Below are 21,236 nucleotides of genomic sequence, written 5' to 3'. Positions count from 1 at the left end.
GTTAAAAATGTGGGGCTCCACACAAAACACATCTTAAATTTTAGTGGATTGAAAAAAAAAAAAAAATTCTAATAAAAAAAAAAATAAGAAGAAGTGGGTAAATCAGTATTATTTAATAGCAGTACTTAATAATAACAAACCTGATTTGATCATCCATTTCCCGAAGTGCTTTTTCAGCCTCCTCAAAATCATCTCTGGCCTTTTGAGCAGCTGTGAATGACAAAACAAAATCAATCAACATAACTCATATTATGAAGAAACTATGGTCCTGTTTACAACTTTTATTTCTTTCTTTAAACCATGTCAGCCTCCAAGGCTATATCTGAATCAGGGTTGGTCAATCCCTAAATTAAAACTAGAAGTCCAAGATTCAGGTTTTTCTTAACAAAACCAAGAAAAAAATATTTTTTTAAAGGTAAAGAGGTGTAACGATACACTCAAGTCACAATTTAATATTAACCTCAATACAATAATTCGATATTGTATATATAAAAATAAAAATGTTTAATATTAGTATTATTACTGTTATTTTTCAAAGTCGGTCCAGCCTGAATGTCAATTTTCATGGTGAGAAGTTGTACGCCGGAGACACAGGTTATATTACGGTTTTACCTTTGCTAAATTTGTAATTATTTCTGCTTAAAACACTAGCACCTGATTCATATGAAGCTTTAGCAACAATGCTTGACAGAGGGCATGTCTGAAGATGGGGCTGACGTGATTGTCATAGCATTGTCAGCCAATGAAACAAGTCCGTAATCGCCTACTATCTAAGCTGGGGTATTTGCATAAAGCGACCTGATTCGCTGACACTTCCTTTGGCACTTGAAAAGTTGAGAAATTCGTTAAATTTTGAGGACAATTTGAAGCAGCACAGACAGAGCCACAATTCAGTTTGGCATTGCTGGACGTCACCTATTCAAAGTGAATGGGAAGCTCTGACATTGATGCTCCTTGTGAAACTATATTTGGTTTAGCACTGTTGAAAATCACTTCAAAAGAATGAATTGAATAAAATCAATTACTCACAGAATTAAAAACAACACAATCTAATAAAACATTGTTCATAGTTAAATTGATATACGCTTATTTAATGCAGCCAACATGAAAGCGAGGCTGTGGTGGGAAGAAACCGGGAAGTATCCGATCAGCACTGTAAACATTGCAACATGTTGTGGACTGCAAACCTTCAGCTGTTGTTGCTATTTCGAAATGCAGATATGGGGTAAACATCACTTTAATATCATCCATTTCAGTGTAATTTAAACAAACAAACAAAAAAAAAGTACATTAGGCATCAAACAACATAATCTCTTTAAGAGAAATACACTTAGGCCCCGTTTACACTAGTGCGTTTTAGTTTGAAAACAACGTTGTAGAATGAAAACGATCCACGTCCACACTCGCATTTTACCCAGCGTTTCTGAACAGCTCTCCGTCCACACCAAAACGCTGAAAACGCACATCACGTGACCACACACACACACTCGGGCAAGCGCTCCAGCATTTCTACCCAGATGAGAGCTGTGCTTGTCGGACTGCTCATCAAGCATCTCCCGCTGGATCTAATCTCACTATATTTGCTAAACGTGATATTTCATTCATGTTGTTGTCTTTATCTAACGACATAGGCCAATTCCCTGACTTTGGTCATTGGAATCTATTAAGTTACTTGTTCACGGGTAACATGTTTTGGTTAAGCGCAAAGATAAGTTAATGATTAATCCAGGTACATTGACTGATCGCTTGCCTTTATTTCCTACAATGTATAAACTTATTGTATGTTATACTTTTATAATTATCGATTATTAAAACTTATATTCAGCAAAAGAGAGGGTGTGTTTCGTATTTTCACTGAAATTGAAAGGAGGCAGTTGTTATCGGCTCCGTTTTGTTATAAATATCCACACAGTGAAGATGACGCTCATAAATGCAGCACGGCGCCTCAACATTTCTGCTGTCTGTTAAGTTGCTAATATTAAAAAGAAAATAGGCAGTTCCTTAAATCATGTTTACATTTTATTGTTGAGAAAGTGAAACAACGTAGCCAAGGTGATGTGTATGAAGTTATAAAGTACACTGTTCCCTTTGAAGATTTACCCGTGTCCTCGATATGTTTTCCATATCAAACTGAGAAGGGGAGACTGCAGCCTTGATCAAACTTGCGAAGTCTTAACTTACAAGAAGAGGATGCGAGACTGAACTGTGTGTGGGCTACTCAATATTGAGGAAAAGCCCCAATCAGATAGGCGAACGTTTGCAGCCCCGCCTCCGTTTTCAGATGTCTCCGTCTTTCCCAATCCACACTGAGACGGAGCAGCAGCGTTTTAGAATGAAAACGGCCTCTCCAGCGTTTTCAAAAAGCTCCGTTTTCGGCGCCCGAGAACTCCGGCGTAGTGTGGACGGATGGCGTAACCGTAGCAAAACTTATGCGTTTTCAAACTAAAACGCACTAGTGTAAACGGGGCCTTAAGTGTCCTTCAAGGCTTCAGTTCCTGAAAGCTGGTAAACACCGTGGGGACGATTCCCTGCTTCAGCCTATGTAACCCAGTGAGCGTTAAAACAATAGTCCTCTGTAGCACATCCTTGTGTTGTCTGTAAGTGTACGGAATTTTAAAAACGTCCATTTCCCGCTAACATTTAAGCACTGTTGAGCGCGTTCTTAAACGCTGCTGATTTACCATAGCATTCAACAGTGCTCAACAGAAATGACTGTGATTGAAGGTCATCAGTTTACAGCTCTTCACCAGTGGCAACACAGATACAGGGACACTAGAGAATTTTAAAGCCGCAGAGATCGGCAGATTGCACGTTTGAATTTGCTCTGTAAACAGCAGTAAAGTGCAGTGAACTGATGACCTTCATAGCCAATGACAGTCATCTCTGTTGAGCACTGATGATATTTTTTTATAAATTTCAGAACTGAAATTCAGTATCGTGAGAGTCTAATATAGTGATAGTATCAGTTCATTAACTTGAGTTTGATAAATGGCAACTAAAACATGTTTTTGGAAAAGAAAACATTAGCTAAATAGTGCCATTTCCCTTAGCTAAAAAAAGGTCTGATATCCCTTTTTATTTTCACTATCCATTCAAAACGGATCTTCCCGTCACTCGGTAGGTGGTGAACTTATAAATTTGTGTCACTTTCTAGCCAGGTACACAACATTCCTGTGTGATATTTCAGGGATTCTTCCCCCCACAGCATCGATTTCGCTTTTAAAATGGAGGCCGCATGAAATCAGTACATTTCAAATACAACTTGTTGGAAAGATCTTCTCTTAGAATTAAATACTTGTGTCATTCTGTGGCGACTGATTCTACAACATTGTTTTTGAGGTTAAAAAAAACAAACTCAAAAATAGGGTAAAACCAGCAATATTATGATATGAACAAATCAACTAATATGCATCTTAAAATTAGGACGCACCAATACCATTTTTTTGGAACCAATCCGATCTCAATACTCTCGACCGATACAGATCTGATCCAGATACTGTGCAGTTTTTTTTTTTTTTATTTAATCTTTTTTTTTTTGCAGTTTCTATAGTTCTGCTGATAAACTCAAATAATATCTTCTTTAGTAAAAATAACAGACCTAAAGGCCTACTATACATGACAGACAGCACAATCGAACTAAAAACATGATGCTTGCTATAAACTAGGCTACATTATTTGAGCATTAGTCATGACATTGATCTGTTGTGGTCCAGCTTGTTTCCTTTTTTAATATTAACATTTTTCTTTGACATCTGAACTAATTACAGAACTTATCGCTGGTAAAATAAAAGCCTTTTAACAAAGCTTGTATTTTCTGAGGTTGAGTTTTACTTAATAAACATTCCCTCATGTAAACTGGCTGTGAGTGAGAGGGAGAAACTCAGAGCATGTCTAAAAAAAATAATTAGTCTAAAAAATTATTTTTTTTAAATGAATTCTGTTTAGTATAATTTGTTGGTTTAGTGTATTTTTGTTGGGTCAGCTATCAAAATAAGAAGATTTGAGGTGAAATTCAAAACAAGATCCGCTTATATGCTTCAGAGCAAAAACTGATCTGTTAAATAAAATATGAATATAAATAAAATTACAGTGAAATATTCACAGTTTGAGTAATTAATGACAATCCATCTTGCGCCCGTCAGTTTCACTTTTACTAATCAACTACTTTGACCACAATGAGCCAGGCTTTACAAACTAGTCACAGCACTTAAAGTATTCCCCTCTGAAGAATAAACTCAGTCTGAAAGATGAGAGAACAGAAACTTATTGTGAAAATATTTTTATGAAGCGGCGCATGTTTCATCTGCGCAGCTGGTGTGTAAATGACGCGCTTAATGAATCAATGAAATCTCCGGTATCTGCAAAACTTTTAAAACAGCAGCACAAAAGGAAGAAATTAGTGCGTTGAGGATCTGTTCAATATATTATTGACCCTCTTTAATTTAAAGTTTCAACATTCAGGTAGGCCTGCTTTGTGTGTGAAGAGCAGGTAATAACCCTCTCTACTCCAGTGTTGCGAATGTTATCTGCTGATAACAGAGACAGTGCAACATGATTTAGAAACAGCAATGAACTCTGTTGCAGTTTAAAATGAACCCATTTAATGCAAAACTAACTGCATTTCTCCACAGATTATTTAAACAAACAGGGTAAAATAGTCTTGGAGAAAGTGTTTCGTGTTGTCATGAATGCGGCACGCAGTTTGGATTGTGAATGATTAGAGAATGATTGACAGCGTGGCGGTGGGAAGCGTTGATGTGAACATGAATTTAATCACTTGAATATTCCTCTCCACTTCACATTAAACTATAGAATGGCTTCAGAACATTTGTAATATAGTAGATATACATGACAACTTTCTAGTGCCTTATAATAGGCTTCCTTCATGGCTTTTGTCAGCTTATAAATTACACAGAATATAGCGCATGCGCAAGATCGGATTTAGATCAGTTCCAGCTGGCCAATACCCGATTCAGCAAAAATATGTGGTATCAAACCGATATTCAATCCAAGTGTCGGGATTGGCACATCATTCCTTAATATCAGATGTAAATAGGGCCTATCTTACTAACTCTAGAAGACAAAGTTTCCAATAGTGCTTTTTTAAATTATGCACACCAGCAATGTGGAAAAAAATAATTACAGATTAAAATAGATCAACTATAAAAGGCTTTTCTCTAAAATGTTTCAACCTAGCGTCTAAACGGACGCTCTGAACCAACCTTCAATAAGCACTTGGGTGTCCGCCTCGTAGGGTGGCATGGCTTCTTCATCTTCTTGACTCTTCTCTGGAGTCTTCATGGTGGGTGGCGCCTGCAAATAAACGACCACACTAACATTTTTACACCTGCACAGTGTGGTGAACATCAGTTAGAACACACTGCCTTGTAAGACATTTGCCACCAAGCCTTAGGACATGAGTTAAAGGTTAAGGACATTAAATGTCAAGTGGAAAAGCATTAATAGAAGACTCAAAATGTCACTGCGGATCTAAACATCGCTGTTATAATGCTTGCTCAGGTTGTGAGAGTGATATGTCCTCTCACCTTTTCGTCCTCTTCATGATATTCATCGTCATCATCATCGTCCTCATCTTCTTCCTCAGAGATGTCTTCTGGGTACGGCTCAGATTCATTGTCTACAACTGGCTCCTTCACTTCATCTACAGGGGTTTCCACTGGTGCAGGTTCTTCAGGCTGCGACTAAGAGGCAAAAAAAAAACAGATTTAAAATACATGCTAATTTTATGTTCATCTTGTGTTAGGACAATTTATTAAAAACAAAAATAAATCAGAAATGGCACTCAATTTGTCTGATTTTGTAACAGTCAACCACAAACACTTGGTGACACTTTTGAATAAGGTTGTACTAGTTAATTTTTACATTTAAGAAAATGAATAAAACAATTATCTATTTGATATACACAGCATTTGTTCATGTTAGTGAACTTTAGTGAATGAGAATACAGCTATTCATTGTTAGTACAATGATAGCACGCATGAATCTGTATGTTAATAAATGCATTAGTAAATGTTGAACAATGAATAATAAATAAAGCACAGCAAGCTGCACTCTATTGAAAAAAAAAATCTGATATTGCAATATTTACATTTTCTGCGATAAATATTGCGATATAAATAGTTTCACAAGATGAGTAGCTCTATTTGGCAGTTTTCTGGGGAGTCTAATAGTATTCAGGTACAGTAATAACAAACTCCGTTTCATTTTTAGTCCAAATATCGAAAAAAAATCTTAAAGTAAAAATATAGTCTTTTTCTCCTTCAGAAAAACAACAACTCAAAATTAAGTGTTTTCCTTAAATTATCTGCCACTAGAGCAAAGAAAATAATCGCGTTTTACGGTTTGAATTGTAGATATTTGGACTAGAAACAAGACAAAAATTCTAAGTAACAAAAACTTTATATAATTTATTTTAACTTTAACTTTATTTTTAACTTTAACTTTATATTATTTATTTTATATAAATTGTTTAAATAATGACACTTTTAAACATCATAATTTTTTGTGCCCAAACATTTTAAACTCTCTTGAAATGTTCAGTCACAGGCGACTCCAGAAATCATGTGTTCTCCTTGTCATCTGTAATTTAACATTGGGACTATTGCAGATGCCCACATTGTGCTATCGATCCTGAAGCAACATATTGTGCAGCCCTACTGTGCAAGTATTGTTCAGAATTAGTTCATGCTATTAAATACACCAAGAAATATCAACTAATAAAACCATTTATGCAGTCATGTTATTTTTTTTTAATTATTCAGCAAGGATGCATTAAATTGATAAGTTATACAAAAGATTTTCAATGTAATGCTGTTCTAGTCTTAAAAAAAAAATCAGTAAAGTAACATGATTTCCATAAGAAAAAATTTCACAGCACTACTGTTTAAAGAAAGTTTGATAAAGTTTCTTGATAATGATTACTGAAGGATCATGTGACACTTGAAGCTAACACCTATTTCAGGAATAAATCACACTGTAAATAATATTGACAGCAATATTAAAGGTACTATACACTCACCAGCTACTTTATTAGGTACACCTGTCCAAATGCTTCCTAATCAGCCAATCACATGGGAGCAACTCAATGCATTTAGGCATGCAGACATGGTCAAGATGATCTGCTGCAGTTTAAACTGAGCATAAGAATGGGGAAGAATTTTGAACGTGGCATGGTTGTTGGTATCAAACGGGCAGGTATTTCAGAAACTGCTGATCTACTGGGAGTTTCAGGCACAACCATCTTTGGGGTTGACAGAGAATGGTCCAAAAAAGAAAAAAATATCCAGTGAGGGGCAGTTCTGAGGGCGCAAATGCCTTGTTGATGCCAGAGAACAGAGGAGAATGGTCAGATTTGTTCGAGCTGATAGAAAGGCAACAGGAAGTCAAATAACCACTCGTTACAACAGCGGTATGCAAAAGAGCATTTTTGAACACACAACACTTTCAACCTTGAGATGGATAGGCTACAGCAGCAGAAGACCACACTTGGTGCCACTCCTGTCAGCTAAGAACAGGAAACTAAGGCTACAATTCGCACAGGCTCACCAAAATTGGTTAACAGAAGATTGGAAAAACATCGCCTGGTCTGAAAAGTCTCGATTTCTGTTGCGACATTCATATGATAGGGTCAGAACTTGGATCAACAACATGAAAGCATGGATCCATGGTACGTATAAAATTATAATTATAAATTGAATTATAAGACTTGTAATTATTATAATGCCAGTAGAATTTAAGTACATTATTTTGATTTATTATAATATGGAACCTTTTTTTAACAATAAATATGTGTAGAATGAAGAATTCTCCTAACATGATTTGTAATTCTGTTAATAAAATAATCTTACCTCAGAGTGGTACTTGTCTTTAATGTTTTCCCAAACGGACTCAAATGTTGCTGTATCCACTTGTTCGACTCCTCCCATCAGCCCCTGAACAAATCACATAAATTAAACTAATTGCAATTTGCAGTTTCAAAAAAAAGAATAACTTGCATTTTGACTGGTGATGAATTTTATGTGAAATATAATTATATGCAAAAACACCTTGGCTTCCGCTTCAGAAAGTGTGCCATCAGTATCTGAATCCAATTCTGCATGAGACTGAAGCTCAGAGACTGACACTCTGAAACACAGAAACAAGGTCATTTTACATTCATTCTTCATACACACAGTGAAAACAAGATATTCACAGGCACTTACAAGCCATCTGCATTATCATCCAGCTCTAAAAAGGCTTCAGCCATTTTAGCTTTGTCTTTCACCAAGCGAATAGCTGCCTTTTGTTCTGGAATTCAAAGAAAACAAATTAGATGTAAATAATGATAAAAAAAAAAAACCTAAACACTGCAAGTCATTCTTTCCTATAATTAGCATTTTAATCATTTTGAAGAAAATGAAATGCTACAAACAAGAAAAACTGATGAATTCTGTAGTTTTTGGCATGGGGAATGCAGTCTAGCTTTAAAAAAAAAAAAAAAAAAAAAAAAAAAAAAAAAAGATACATGTTAGCTTTGTCTTTAATATAAAGAGCTGCACTCACCTTCCCAGGCCTTGAGATGGCGCTCTTTAGCTTCCCTCTCAGGCTGCTCTGCTGTTTCTTTCACTGTCCTCAGTGCTTCAACCTTCTCCTCAAGCTGTTTCTTATTGTCCTGCATTTCAGTCACTTTGCTCTACAGAGACGATAACATTTTACATTTCCCAAAACTCACACTTTCACTTTTTAAAACTGCAGTGTTTATAAGCAATACTTTCATGTCATATTTCATAAATAAATAATAGACCAATCCAACATTTTATTTTAATGCATAGGAACTGATATTTGAGATAATTACAAAACTATCAGCTGAACAAACAAATGTACTGTATAGTAATCAGCTGTAAAATATGAACACAAATAATTATAAGACGTTGGTCTGACAAGGCCATTTATATAAAGTTTATCGTGCCTGCTTTTCTCCTCTTCCTTTCTTGGCCTCCTCAATGAGCTGCTGTTTGAGGAGGAAGCCCTCTTTGGTGATCTCAGCCATCTTTTGTAGGACCTCCCTCTCTTTACGTCCCAGTTCCCTGAGAAGCAGGCAAATCTCATGTATTATTTTACACCAGTGACGCAAAAGATTATATTTTAGACAGCAAAGGGCATGAAATTGTGTGGCTTCATATTAGTAGTTCTCATACAACCAAGTACAAACATTAAACATTTCTATTGTTACAAACCTCCATGTTAAAGGTCCTATAAGGTCAAAATACATTTTTAGATGTTAGTGTCAGCATGTTAGTTTTACGTATACATTTTCAGTGTATTGACGGATATTTAGTGATTAATTAGCTATTTTAGAGGTTACTGTAGGTCAAACTATACAACTTGTCAAATTTTCCTTTTTTTTTAGGCTACATGTAGATAAAAATACCTATTTTATAAGAAACACGTTTTATGAATAGTTAATGTCTATTTGTGTTCTAGATCAGGCAGTTTCAGACTGTTAAATGATTCTTTTCCCAAGCATTGATTGGTGCGATTACGCATTCCCAATGAACAGCTTTTTCCCCAGAGCGGTCTCCCTCCTGAACTCTGCCCCACACTGACTCTTTTGCCCCCCCAATACAACCCCCACTCTCATCTAACTTAAACTCCTCGCAATAACTGCACTGTTTAACATTTGCACATTCACTGCACCACATTGAACTGTTTACTTATTGAACTGTACGTACCCACTGCATATGGGCATTTGTAATTATGTACACACCCACTATACATATACACTTGTAATCATGCACTATTAATAGCAACCTGTACATATATTGTAACATATACACTTGTAATCATGTTCATCTATCCCTGTACATATATTCATATATTGTAACATATACACTTGTTATCATGTTTATCTATCTGAACACTACTGTTTATTAATAGCAACCTGCACATATATTCATATATTGTAACATATACACTTGTAATCGTTTATTTATCTGCACACTACTGATTATTAATAGCAACCTGCACATATATTCATATATTGTAAATCTGTTCATAGCTTATCCAACCTGTATATAATGTTCATCGTACATCCATCTGTAAATATCACCATAGTTTTCTATAACTGCACTTTATAACTTATTCCTGTCTCCTGCACTTGCTGCTATTGCACTGCTGGTTAGACCTAAACTGCATTTCGTTGCATTGTACTTGTACATGTGTAATGACAATAAAGTTGAATCTAATCTAATCTAATCTAATATGAACAAGCACGCGCGTTTTGTGTAAACAGTCAGTCAACCTCAAGCGCCCTCTCTAAAATAACATCTGACAAGTGTCTGTAACGAGTGAAAATGGGGAGCGGCTCCTTTAGGAGAGTGTGTGTTTGCCATTGTGTGTGTGTTTATGTATGTGCATGTCTATACTATGAACTATCTGTAACCTGAGAAGCGCATGTGCGCGGAAGCGATGTTTATTTTTATTTTTCTCTGAAGCTTGGATTAAGTTATTTTCTGAGAGAGGCTGCAGCGCCGCTTGAAGAGTGTGTGTGTTTGTTTATAGCAGTTTAACTGATAAATATGGACTTGTAGCTAAATCGTTAGCGGTGGCGAACATTTCACGTTGTTTACATCTTTGCTACAACATATCGTTAAGGCTAGACACTTTACATGTCATGATCAATTTTAACAAATAAAAACACTTACAGGTCGTGGCTTAGTTCACAGCGTCTGCTTGTAGCTGTTTTATCTTTGAGGAGATTTTAACCGAATCCAGCACTGAACGGGGAGAGATTCTGAAAGCTGTTTTGTCAAATCATGCTTGCTATGTATTTTATAGTTTTCTGGAACATAATTAATATTGAACTGTAAGCACTTCTGACTTTGTGTCGTGTCCTTTGGAAGCCCAGATACAGAAACAGAGAAGCTCTGTGGAAATAGCAGGATGGCATTTTCTCCCTCTGCTGTAGCACCTCTGGCCACGGCCCTTAGCTGCGCAGTGCGTGTGCGCGGTAAAAGTACTTTTGTGATTTCACAAGGCCCAGAAGTATTTTTTAGTAGTCCAAAAATTCGTTCATTGTAGGCTTTGCTAAGCTAACTCTGTAAAAACCAAGCTCTCCCTTTGCATTGACCTTTGAGCATTTTACATTCAGAGATGCTGTTTATGTTCACACAGATTTATTACACATCAAATAAAGTTTAAAATATGATATCGTAGTGGACCACCCCTTTAAGTTTTGTTGTTGCAATTTCGAAAACGGCCTGTATCAACTTCATGTTGCTGCACAAATATGCAGTTTCACCATCCTCTTTCTGTTTTGCTGACTTAATTTGATTGTCAAATAGGAGACACTGGTTATCATATTCATCAAACTTCCAAAAAAGAAATTACTTTTAACTATAGTTTCACATATCCTTTATATTATATAACTTTTATCGATGCAAGTTTATCATGAGTACAAACATAATGACGCTAAAATCTATAATGCTATGATCCGATGCTTTCTGAACTGGAGTCATTTTCTTAAGTTTTGTGAAAGAGTGGAGGACATACATATTCCTCTAACCACTCTTCTTGGCAGCATAGACAGCGCATGGATGTTCATTCTTAGTATATTGCAAAAACTGTATTTTACCTTTAATCAAAGAACTTAATCTTTTTTTAGTATGTGTATCCTGTATAGAACCACAAACCACTGCCACCAATAACAGTTTTTTATTATTTAAAATGTAACCCATTAAAAACTAATAGATCACTCAAATTAAAATTTCCTCATTTTCTCACACTTTACTTGTTTTAAATTTTTATGAGTGCCTTTCCCCTGCTAAATAGAAAACAAGTTATTTTGAAGAATGTTGGAAACCAGTAGCCATTGACACCTATAGTAAGAACAAAAAACACTATGGAAGTCAATGGATGCTTTACAGTATCTTCTTTTGTGTTTTGAGTTAAAAAAGAAACTCCAATATGCTTGGAAAAAATGGAGGATGAATAAATGGTGAAAGGTTTTTCATTTTTGCGTGAACAATCCCTTTAAGAGGCTTATAATCGTGATTAAGCTCCTGCTACCAAACATTGGACTAATTTTATTTTAACAGGAAATCTCACAGAACCTCTGAAACAACATTAAAGATTTTTGCACATTGAATCTTAAAATTTTCGTTCATAATTTTCACGTTAAAAAATAAATTTGACCTGTATCAAAATTCTAAGGATTTCCTGAAATAAACTTTGTATTTGAGGATAAACCAGCGCAGATCTTTGATAACGAGCTGGGGTCCATTCTTCGTACGTGGATTACTCAGTTAGCTGGATTTGGTTATTGACGATTTGATACGATCCAGGATCGTTTTGTTCTTTAAAACTGATCCGAGAGTTGTTGTCATAGCAACAGTTCAGGCAGCTCGAACATGGTCGGGAGCAGGCTAATTTCATAAACAAAATTAGATCGGCTCAGTTCAAGTAAAGAAAATACTGAAAGTATGTACTGAATTCTGATATTTTCTTACAGTAGTAGTAGTGTAGATGTGTGTGTATATATACACACACACACACACACACACACACACACACACACACACACACACACACACACACACACACATATATATATATATATATATATAGATGATAGATGGATAGATAGATAGATAGATAGATAGACAGACAGACAGACAGACAGACAGACAGACAGACAGACAGACAGACAGACAGATAGATAGATAGATAGATAGATAGATAGATAGATATGAATAAAACTTATGCAATCTGCACCCCCGAAATGAAAGTACAAAGACTGCCACCTGGTGGTGCAAAGAGAAAACTTATTGATATGAACTATTTAGATTGCTTTAGTATAATTTGTATATGATAATAGACATGCACAATATGTGACTTTTTTTAAAAGCAATAATACATCTATGAAGTCATAAACATGTTTTGACAGCTAATATGATGGTGATTTGATGCTTCACAAAAGTTGCAGACGACTTTACCAATCAAGGTTATAATAGTTTTGGATTTTTTATGACTTAGTTTTTATTTCGTTTTGACTTTTCGTTTTCAAATTCAGTTAGTTTTAATTATTTTTAGAGGAAGATTTCTTAGTTTTTATTAGTTTCTATATTTTAAAAATGTCTTAGTTTTAGTTTAGTTTTTATTAGTTTCAGTTTTTTTTTTCTAAATGAGGATATTTGTTGGGTGCAAGATTCAAAATCAACAGGATAAATATTGTATAAAAAAAAAACTCAGTCATACATTTTTTTAAACATGTATTCAGAGGACACATAAACACTATCATCTACCACAACTATTTACCCATACTCAAATTTAAATACAACAGCCCACGAGATAGCAGTCTGCACTTAGAATTTGCCTACTCTTCATCACGAGGAAGACTAGTGGGAATCATTAATAAGTGTGTATATTATGGAGGACTCAAATTCCTAGAACTGGATTGGAGAGGTGTTATATCCAAATCATGTGCATTATAAGTTTGTAGAAGTTATACATTAAAAATACCCTTAAATATAAATTTTAGTACAGCTGCAGTGAACTTGAACAAGTATATTAAAATCCATTAATTTCCCCTATAGTTGTATTAATATTTTTTTTTTCCAAAGTGTACTTTAAAAATAAGTTTAATCTTTGTAGACTAGAAATATATGTACTGCAAACCATTTATTTAAAAAATGTGGGCAATACATTTTAAATTAACTTTATTTAACAAATATTATATTAATCTTATTTTTTAATTCAACTATGGGGTGCGGCTATAGGGGGATTTGAAGACATTGTGCCAAGGGGCCTCTGAATTAATTATCCGGGCCTGGTGATGGGAAGTTCAGATTTTTAACGTGGATGTTAGGACTCAACATTGTAATTTCAGTCAGTTAAAACATCACCATGACCTGAAAAATGTCTTACAGTAAAGTTTTGCAACCCAACTGAATCATGATTCATTTAATTAAATATATTTAGGATTTTCTGTTATGAAATAAATGTACGTTTTTCACCAGATCCTCTCATTTAAGCCCTCGGTTTACCCGCACTGCTGTTGTTCAAGGTCAGTTTAGTCACACAGCAGGCTGTATTGTTTGTGTTTGGTTCACTGAATCACGCATGCGCAGGATTAATGGTTTACCGCTTCTCAATGTAACGTTGCTGTTCTAATAACTGAATGAGAGTATATATTGGATTATTTAGGGTGAGAGGGTTTAATAAGCTAGTTATAAATTAAGAAGTTGGTGGATAAGTGCTTACTGGAACGCGAATCGCTTCAAATGATTCAGTTCAATTTGGTTAACCAGTTCACTTAGAAGATCCGGTCAAAAAGATTTGTTCAAGATACAGAAATAAAACCCATTATGGGGCGCAAATGTGTATAAGTAATAGTTTTAAGTTTCTGTATTTAATGCTGTCACCGTGCTGCTGTCATGTGCCCTCGTTGTTTTTGTCGCGGGAGCAATAGCGAGGAAGACTGGAGGAGAGCCGGCTCGATCTGGGCAAAACGAAGGAGATTTTTGCTATAATTTTAGTTTGTTTCAGTTAGTTTTGTATGTACACAATTTAGTTTCAGTTCATTCAATTTTTTTTTTTAAACTCTCATTTTTCTTTTTCTTTAGTTAACGACAATTATTTTACATTTTAGTTTTCGTTTTTTCGTTTGTTTTCGCCAACTATAATAACCCAAGTGTGCCGCAAGCCTAAGTTTGAGTGAAGGTTTCGGCCGTTAGATCGCCCCCTGGGGGCTGGCTGCAGTACAAGTCATAAAGCCCGCCTCCTCCGTGTTAATGAAGGAGACTTGAGCCCAAATAAAAAAAAATATTACACTTGCAATAAAATGTCCCGAAAGATAGTTCTGGTCGATTAAGGCACTGGTTATTGTGCTGAAATAGGTGCAGATCTTCATTTTTGTAAACAGTTTGTTTTTAGCAGTAATTTAATGCTGGGCGTGTCATCGTGATTGACAGCTGTGATTGACAGTTTCTCAAAGCGCGGCGTCTGAGCTTCGGCAGGAGACTGAAGTAGACTGAAATGTTATTATTCGATTTCTGTGTTATTTTACCATGACAAAATGAGTTCAGCAGTAAACTATAGTTTCTGACATACATGATCCTGGTGGAACACTGTTTATTCGCTAAGTTCAGGGCTTTTTTCGGGCTTTATTAGTTTGCTGATACACGCCTAGCCACCCAGATAGCAAAACACAGTCCCGGCTAGATTCTCGCCTGCCGGAGACTTATCTCTTAGAGCTCAGACTGACTAATGTTACCTCTGCTGGACCTACTCCGGATGCCTGGACTCACTACCCAATTCCAGCCCTAGTCAATCGAGCCAGATGCGGCGGCCGAGCGATCAGGCGCTGCCGCATGCGAGCCGGAATCAGCCCGCGACGCCGCGAGTAAGTTATGCGCTGCGGCCTGGAGCTGGCGCGATTGAATATATAAAACCCTCATATTTGTTAACGTTATTACATCCATTTGTGTTGATATGACAGCAAACGCATGCTGAGAAGTTCGGGGGGCGTAGTTGATTTTACATAAAGCGTTTGATTGGAAGCTCGACTCTGCTCATTTTCGCGGCTCCTCCTCTGGCTCCATCAGACAATCCTTCTGCGCATGTCTGGCTCCAATTTCAGCAGTCTTTTGCGACAGTTTGTGCCCGTCAAGCAGGCGTTTTGCCCTCAAGGCGTTCAATGGGAAAAAGGGCTGTCGCGTCGTCCATATTTTTTACAGTCATTGTAATAACCTTGTTACCAATATCAAAATTGATATTAATTGATATTATAAAATGCTTTTGTAAACAACCAGTTATTCTTTACACCAATTATCCTATAATACTACTATGGCTACTATAATAATGAAAATCCGCTCTAACTGTAAAACTAAAACTGCTCTTGAAACATGAAAGGGCAAAGCATGCAGCCCACAACAAGGTGTAAGTTATTGCGTATCATAAACTATTTACAACTAATTTTATGTAATTTAGCTCACATGGATAATTGAATACTAATCAGATGATGTCATTACGCTGCTGTGCTGTCAGCCAATCGTTGCATTGGTGATCATGATTTCGAGGATCGATAGATCTGTCCTTTACAACACACGCAGCGATCTCAGATCAGTTCATCCAGACATTTAAATCCGATTTACAAACTTGTTTGAAGAACCAAATTAGCTAGAGATCAGTTATCAAGATTAAAAGATCCAGGATCTGCCAAATCATCTTAGATCATTTAAGTGAGCAACGAAGAACAGACCCCTGAACTCTCCTTCCTCTCTATGTAGGCTAGTATTGGATAATTACAATATGTAGCCTATTCCTCTTTCTTTTTCTACATTGGAGAAGAGAGAACGGACTACGAAATGTTTTGCATTTTTTCGTGATGAATTAATTAATGCTCATCCTTTTTTCCAGGTTTTTTAGCATATGACAATTTTTCGAATTAGACTACTAAAAAAAAAAACGCAAACGAAAATTTTGGTCTTCAGTGTGCAAAGACCTTAAGAGACAGTACGATGGTTAAAGACAACCATTTGGTGTATATGCATGTCTAGGAGGACATAATAGCATCCTGTGTAAATGGTTCCTAATGTGCTTCTCTCTTTATACAGTTAAACTTACTTGCAGGTATTTTCACATTTGGCTCCACTGTTGTATTCATCAGTAGTATCACAGCAATCTGTGAAAAGAAAATCATTTCATATACAAATCACACTGAACATTGTTGAGGAGAAACATCCAGATGTAGTCTCATCTTACCACAGATGCCATCATTAATACGAGAGGATGGGATAAAGGTGGGTTTGTAACCAGCATTGGTGCAATGGAATTTGCCATTGGGACAAGCAGCAGTGCCTGTGGATAGACAAACCCTGATTATCTCTATCACATCATAAAACTACATTTTGCATCAAATCAAAATTCTGGGCCGAAGATTCTAGAAACTGAAAATGATTTGTAATAATTATTTATTTTTTAAGATAAAAAAAACAAACAAATAAAAAACCCAATAAGTAGCCAAGTAACAAAAAGTACCACAATAACTAACTTAGATTATACTGATTTCAAAAACACGTCAATAAAATGACCACATTTGTGACCCAGGACCACACGTCTTATGTTGCACAGTTACATTTTTGGCAATCTGCTTGTGTTATGTCACGCAAAGCAGCTTCCAGGTTCAAGTGCTCTATCTACCTGTATGGCGAGGCTCAACAAAAGGTAATAATAAACGTTTACAAAGCGATGTAATATTTTAGAAAATCAGGATTGGAATATATATGTATGCCTAATATCCGATGGACAGAAAGTGATTACTTTTTTTTATAAATTGTTAAAATATTGGTGTCTGAGATACAGCAAGTCCAGAGACTGTTGTGTACACAATTACTTTATATTGACCATTTTGAGGGATGTAAACGAAAACAATGGTCCCAACATACATGTAAGACATTTGCTTGTATAAACCTTCTAACAATGTACCTTTAAGTCAAACTTGAGTCCAGTTGTATATAAATCTGGACTTGTTGAATGCTCTGGTAAATTAGCACTCAAAATTGACATCGGCTCCTACACTTTGTAAGGCCCAATCCCTAATTCTACCCCTTAGCCCTTCCCCTTACCCCTATCACTTGTTTTGCAAGTTCCCGTAAAAGGGTGTCCCAATTCTTTTTTTGCTTGAAGGCGTAGGGCTAGGGGGAAGGGGAAGATAGACCTTAGAATGAAGATTTTTCAGGACCACACTTGAAACCAGGGGGTAAGAAAATTTCCCAGAATGCACCAGACACAACGGCAGGATCGCAGGACCCGCAATATCCACAAATTAGTATTTTTTGTCATTATGACAAATTTTTACAACAAACACGTTTTAATAAATTCATTACCGCGTTCGTGTTTTACCCTCATGCTTTTACAATCCATAATAATAACTCGTGTATAGCAGTCCCACAACATTCTGGCACTCGATTTCACTTGAATGCTCTGTCAGAAAAGTCTAGTGGCTGGGAATGAGCTTTTTACAGTGTCTGGTATAATGTTAATGTTGTTTTTGATGTGTTTACATAGATGAATGCGGCCACTGTGTAAATAGACAGTACATTTACGATCTTGTTGCCACATTAGATCATTATGATAACATAATATATGCCTTCAGTAATTTCCAGAAGATAAATACTGAAAAATAACACAACTGGAATAACTACAGCAGTCGCGATCTTCTGATCTCATTTGAAGCAAGACATCACGATGACATATGTTAATGTGTGCAGGTGCTGTAGTGCTGTCCCAATTCTTAGGGGTAAATTTTGAAGCCCTTCCCCTTCACACTCGTTTTTAAGGGCCAAGGGGAAGGGGTACAAAAATAGAATTGGGATTGGTCAACAAGACTCAAATTCCAACACTTAAATGAAGTTTAATTTGTGTTTTGAAAATGAACAAAAGTCTTGTGTTATTTACAGAAGGGCGAGTAAACAAAGAGAAATTGTTTTTGGGTCATCTCTTAAATGTAAAAACTGGAGACAAAGCTATAATTTTGAAAGCAGACATAAGGGTGAAAAGCTTTAATGTAGGGGTCACCAATCTTGACTAGCTCCAACTTGCCTAAACACACCTGCCTGGAAGTTTCAATTATAGTTTTTAAGACCTTGATTAGCTTAATCAGGTGTATTTGATAAGGGAAGGAGTGAAACTCTGCAGGACACCAGCCCTCTAAAGCAGGTCGCACACCAGAAGCGCCGCACGGCGCGCCGCACCACGCAGCGCCATGCATTTTAGAATTCTAAACATAGGTTTCTATCAGGATACACAAGATACACAAGTCGGCGGCGCCCAGCGACGGCTCAGGACGCAGTTCATTTTTCAGCCACGCCACAAAGCGCCATCTGATTAGTTTCATGTTAAATATCATTCGAATGTGCGCTTCTGGTGTGTGATACTTTAAACTGTCATGTGCGCGCCGTGTTGCGGCGCTTCTGGTGTGCGACCTGCTTAAGACTGAGCTTGGTGATCCCAGCTTAATGCCACAGTCACACTAAAGTTTGAGCCAGCAATATTATGTAGTACAGCACAGCAAAAAGGGGCATGATTAAACAAAATGATTAGACATATTAAAAAGTGAGCAATTGGTTTATATTTTACATTTCAGTCGAGACAGGTCATGTTTTGATTTTGATTGGTCTCACATAGTCACATGATGCGATTGCACAGGTCAGAGTACACCAAGCTTAAACTTTGCAACACAGCGAACTAAAAAGACTTGTCGCATAGGCTTGTGCTTCAAGTCTGTTGCATGCATATGAATGGAAGTCTATGGGCTGAAAAGTGCAGCTTTAATGGCAAAGTTTGGCCAATTTTTTTTTTTTTTTTTATCTTCATCATCGTCATTTACTTGACCACAAACACTTTTTTTTATTTCAGTCAAACCTGTAAACACTGACTTCCATTGTATTGGTTTCTCCTACTATGGATGTCTGAAAACAGATTTTTAACATTCTTACAAATATCTAATTTTCTGTTAGACAGATATTAAACTGGTTTGGAACAAATACTGGTTAAGGGTAAACGTCAGGGATTTCATTTTTAAATGAACTTTCCCTTTAAATTACATTCAATTTAATATGAACACTAAAGAAAGAATAATTCTGTAAGTACCTGGCTCGTCTGAACCGTCTTTGCAGTCGCAGTAGTCATCATTCACTTGGTCAAAAAGAATAGTCTTGGATCCATCGAGGCAGGTGAAAGGCTTGTTCTCCTCATAAAACGGCTTCTCTTTATGCATTTAAGCAAAAAGAAAGAAAACGTCAAACAAGTTCAACCAAAATTGCATGCAAATCAGTTCAAGATTAATAAGCAACATGTGACTGTACTTGACAGTGGTACTCCTCGTGGTCGATGAACTTCTACAGGTGTCCCCAAACTCACAGCAAAGACCAAAGTCAACAATAGATGCACGCAGGTCATGATGCCCAAATGCAGGAACAAACACTGTGTCCCACTAGAGGCGCGTGACCTTGGAACACAATGAATGCAGAAAACAGTGTTCAAATCAACACAATATAATATAATCCCTTTATTAACACACATCTCATATATCAAAGTTTACCGAAAGAGCTTAAAAAATTTGCATTTTTTTCCAGCAGTTTGATAGACGTTAACGCCGTCTTTAAGATGTCTAGTTGGCATCTGCCTAGTTAATTCAATCTGAAATGGCTTCCGCACACCGACAACTGAACGAAATGAGATGCCGATTTAACACAAAACAATACTGCAATGCGATAAAAAGTGTTACGTTTTAATAAAAGAAACATACATTAAATAAGAGTTTGTATATTAGTTAAGGAAATGAAAATATTCATTGTAAAACAGTTCTACTTTACTTACTTCCGTAGAGCGCTCTTGCACCACGTCGTACGTCAACAAGATGAGCGGTGTTCTCATTTGATTGGTGGATTCAAGTTGAGGAATGCGGCATTGTGGGCAATGTAGTCATTTGAGGTTTAATCATACGGTAATCTGAACAAGATTTCTTTTTATAAATTTTATTTTCTGCAAAACATAAAACATGTTTTCAGAAATAGATTTGAGTACCACGAGTTTAGAAAATAAATGTCCAGGCAAGCATTTAAATACAGAAGTAACTATCCCAAACAATAATATTACATATTATTGCACGTATTATTACAATATTTATTGCTATCATTAATAATAAATGTTACGCGTCAAACGTGGTGTAATTACGAGTTTTATTATTTATTAAATTATCCATAAATTGTATTTTATCAACGTCTACCCGAACCCTAACCCCAAACCCACAATCACAGTTATCTAAAACAACGATTTTACCGAGTGTTATTTATATTATTTATTAAATTGCCAATTAAATTGTATTTTATTAACCTGTATCCCTAACCCAACCCTAAATCCAACCTTTACAGTACTGTAAAATATTAATTATTGTTGTACAGTCTCATAAAAATATTTATATATTGACGTGAGTAACCACGGCTGTATGCCATCGTGACTTTACGTAAACACAAATTAATATGTTGGAGGAAACAATTTAATACAATTTTAATAAACAGGAAAAATCGAGAGTAACAGAAATAAATTAATTTTTGTCGATTTTTTTGTAGTGTGTGATTTTTTATTTATTAATTTTTTTTGTAAAAACGCATTTAAATCGTTAATATATTATCATTCCTAAAGATGTTTAATGACCAAACTTTTATTTTATGGGT

The 21,236-nt window shown here is 36.0% G+C and overlaps 1 protein-coding gene across 2 annotated transcripts in view; it reads right to left on the bottom strand.

The window, feature by feature from the left end:
* prkcsh (PRKCSH beta subunit of glucosidase II) overlaps positions 1–20,434 on the bottom strand; it is a 31,065-nt gene extending 10,631 nt beyond the window's left edge. Inside the window, exons 1-14 of one of the 2 annotated variants that reach the window (XM_005164223.5) lie at positions 20,309–20,434; positions 20,102–20,225; positions 19,866–20,008; positions 19,651–19,767; positions 16,762–16,857; positions 16,624–16,681; positions 8,969–9,086; positions 8,563–8,692; positions 8,223–8,307; positions 8,067–8,145; positions 7,869–7,952; positions 5,547–5,702; positions 5,223–5,313; positions 141–210 (exon numbers count right to left, since the gene is read on the bottom strand). In XM_005164223.5, coding sequence (XP_005164280.1) covers positions 141–210; positions 5,223–5,313; positions 5,547–5,702; positions 7,869–7,952; positions 8,067–8,145; positions 8,223–8,307; positions 8,563–8,692; positions 8,969–9,086; positions 16,624–16,681; positions 16,762–16,857; positions 19,651–19,767; positions 19,866–20,008; positions 20,102–20,181 — 1,307 coding nt within the window. In that variant the 5' untranslated portion in view covers positions 20,182–20,225; positions 20,309–20,434. 2 annotated transcript variants of the gene reach the window in all.
* Between the last annotated feature and the right edge of the window lie 802 nt (positions 20,435–21,236).

This window comes from Danio rerio, chromosome 3, assembly GCF_049306965.1.
Source record: "Danio rerio strain Tuebingen ecotype United States chromosome 3, GRCz12tu, whole genome shotgun sequence".
In the NCBI taxonomy this organism is placed as follows: Eukaryota; Metazoa; Chordata; class Actinopteri; order Cypriniformes; family Danionidae; genus Danio; species Danio rerio.
Note: the sequence above shows the minus strand (reverse complement) of the source record. Positions and strands in the feature narration are given on the sequence as shown.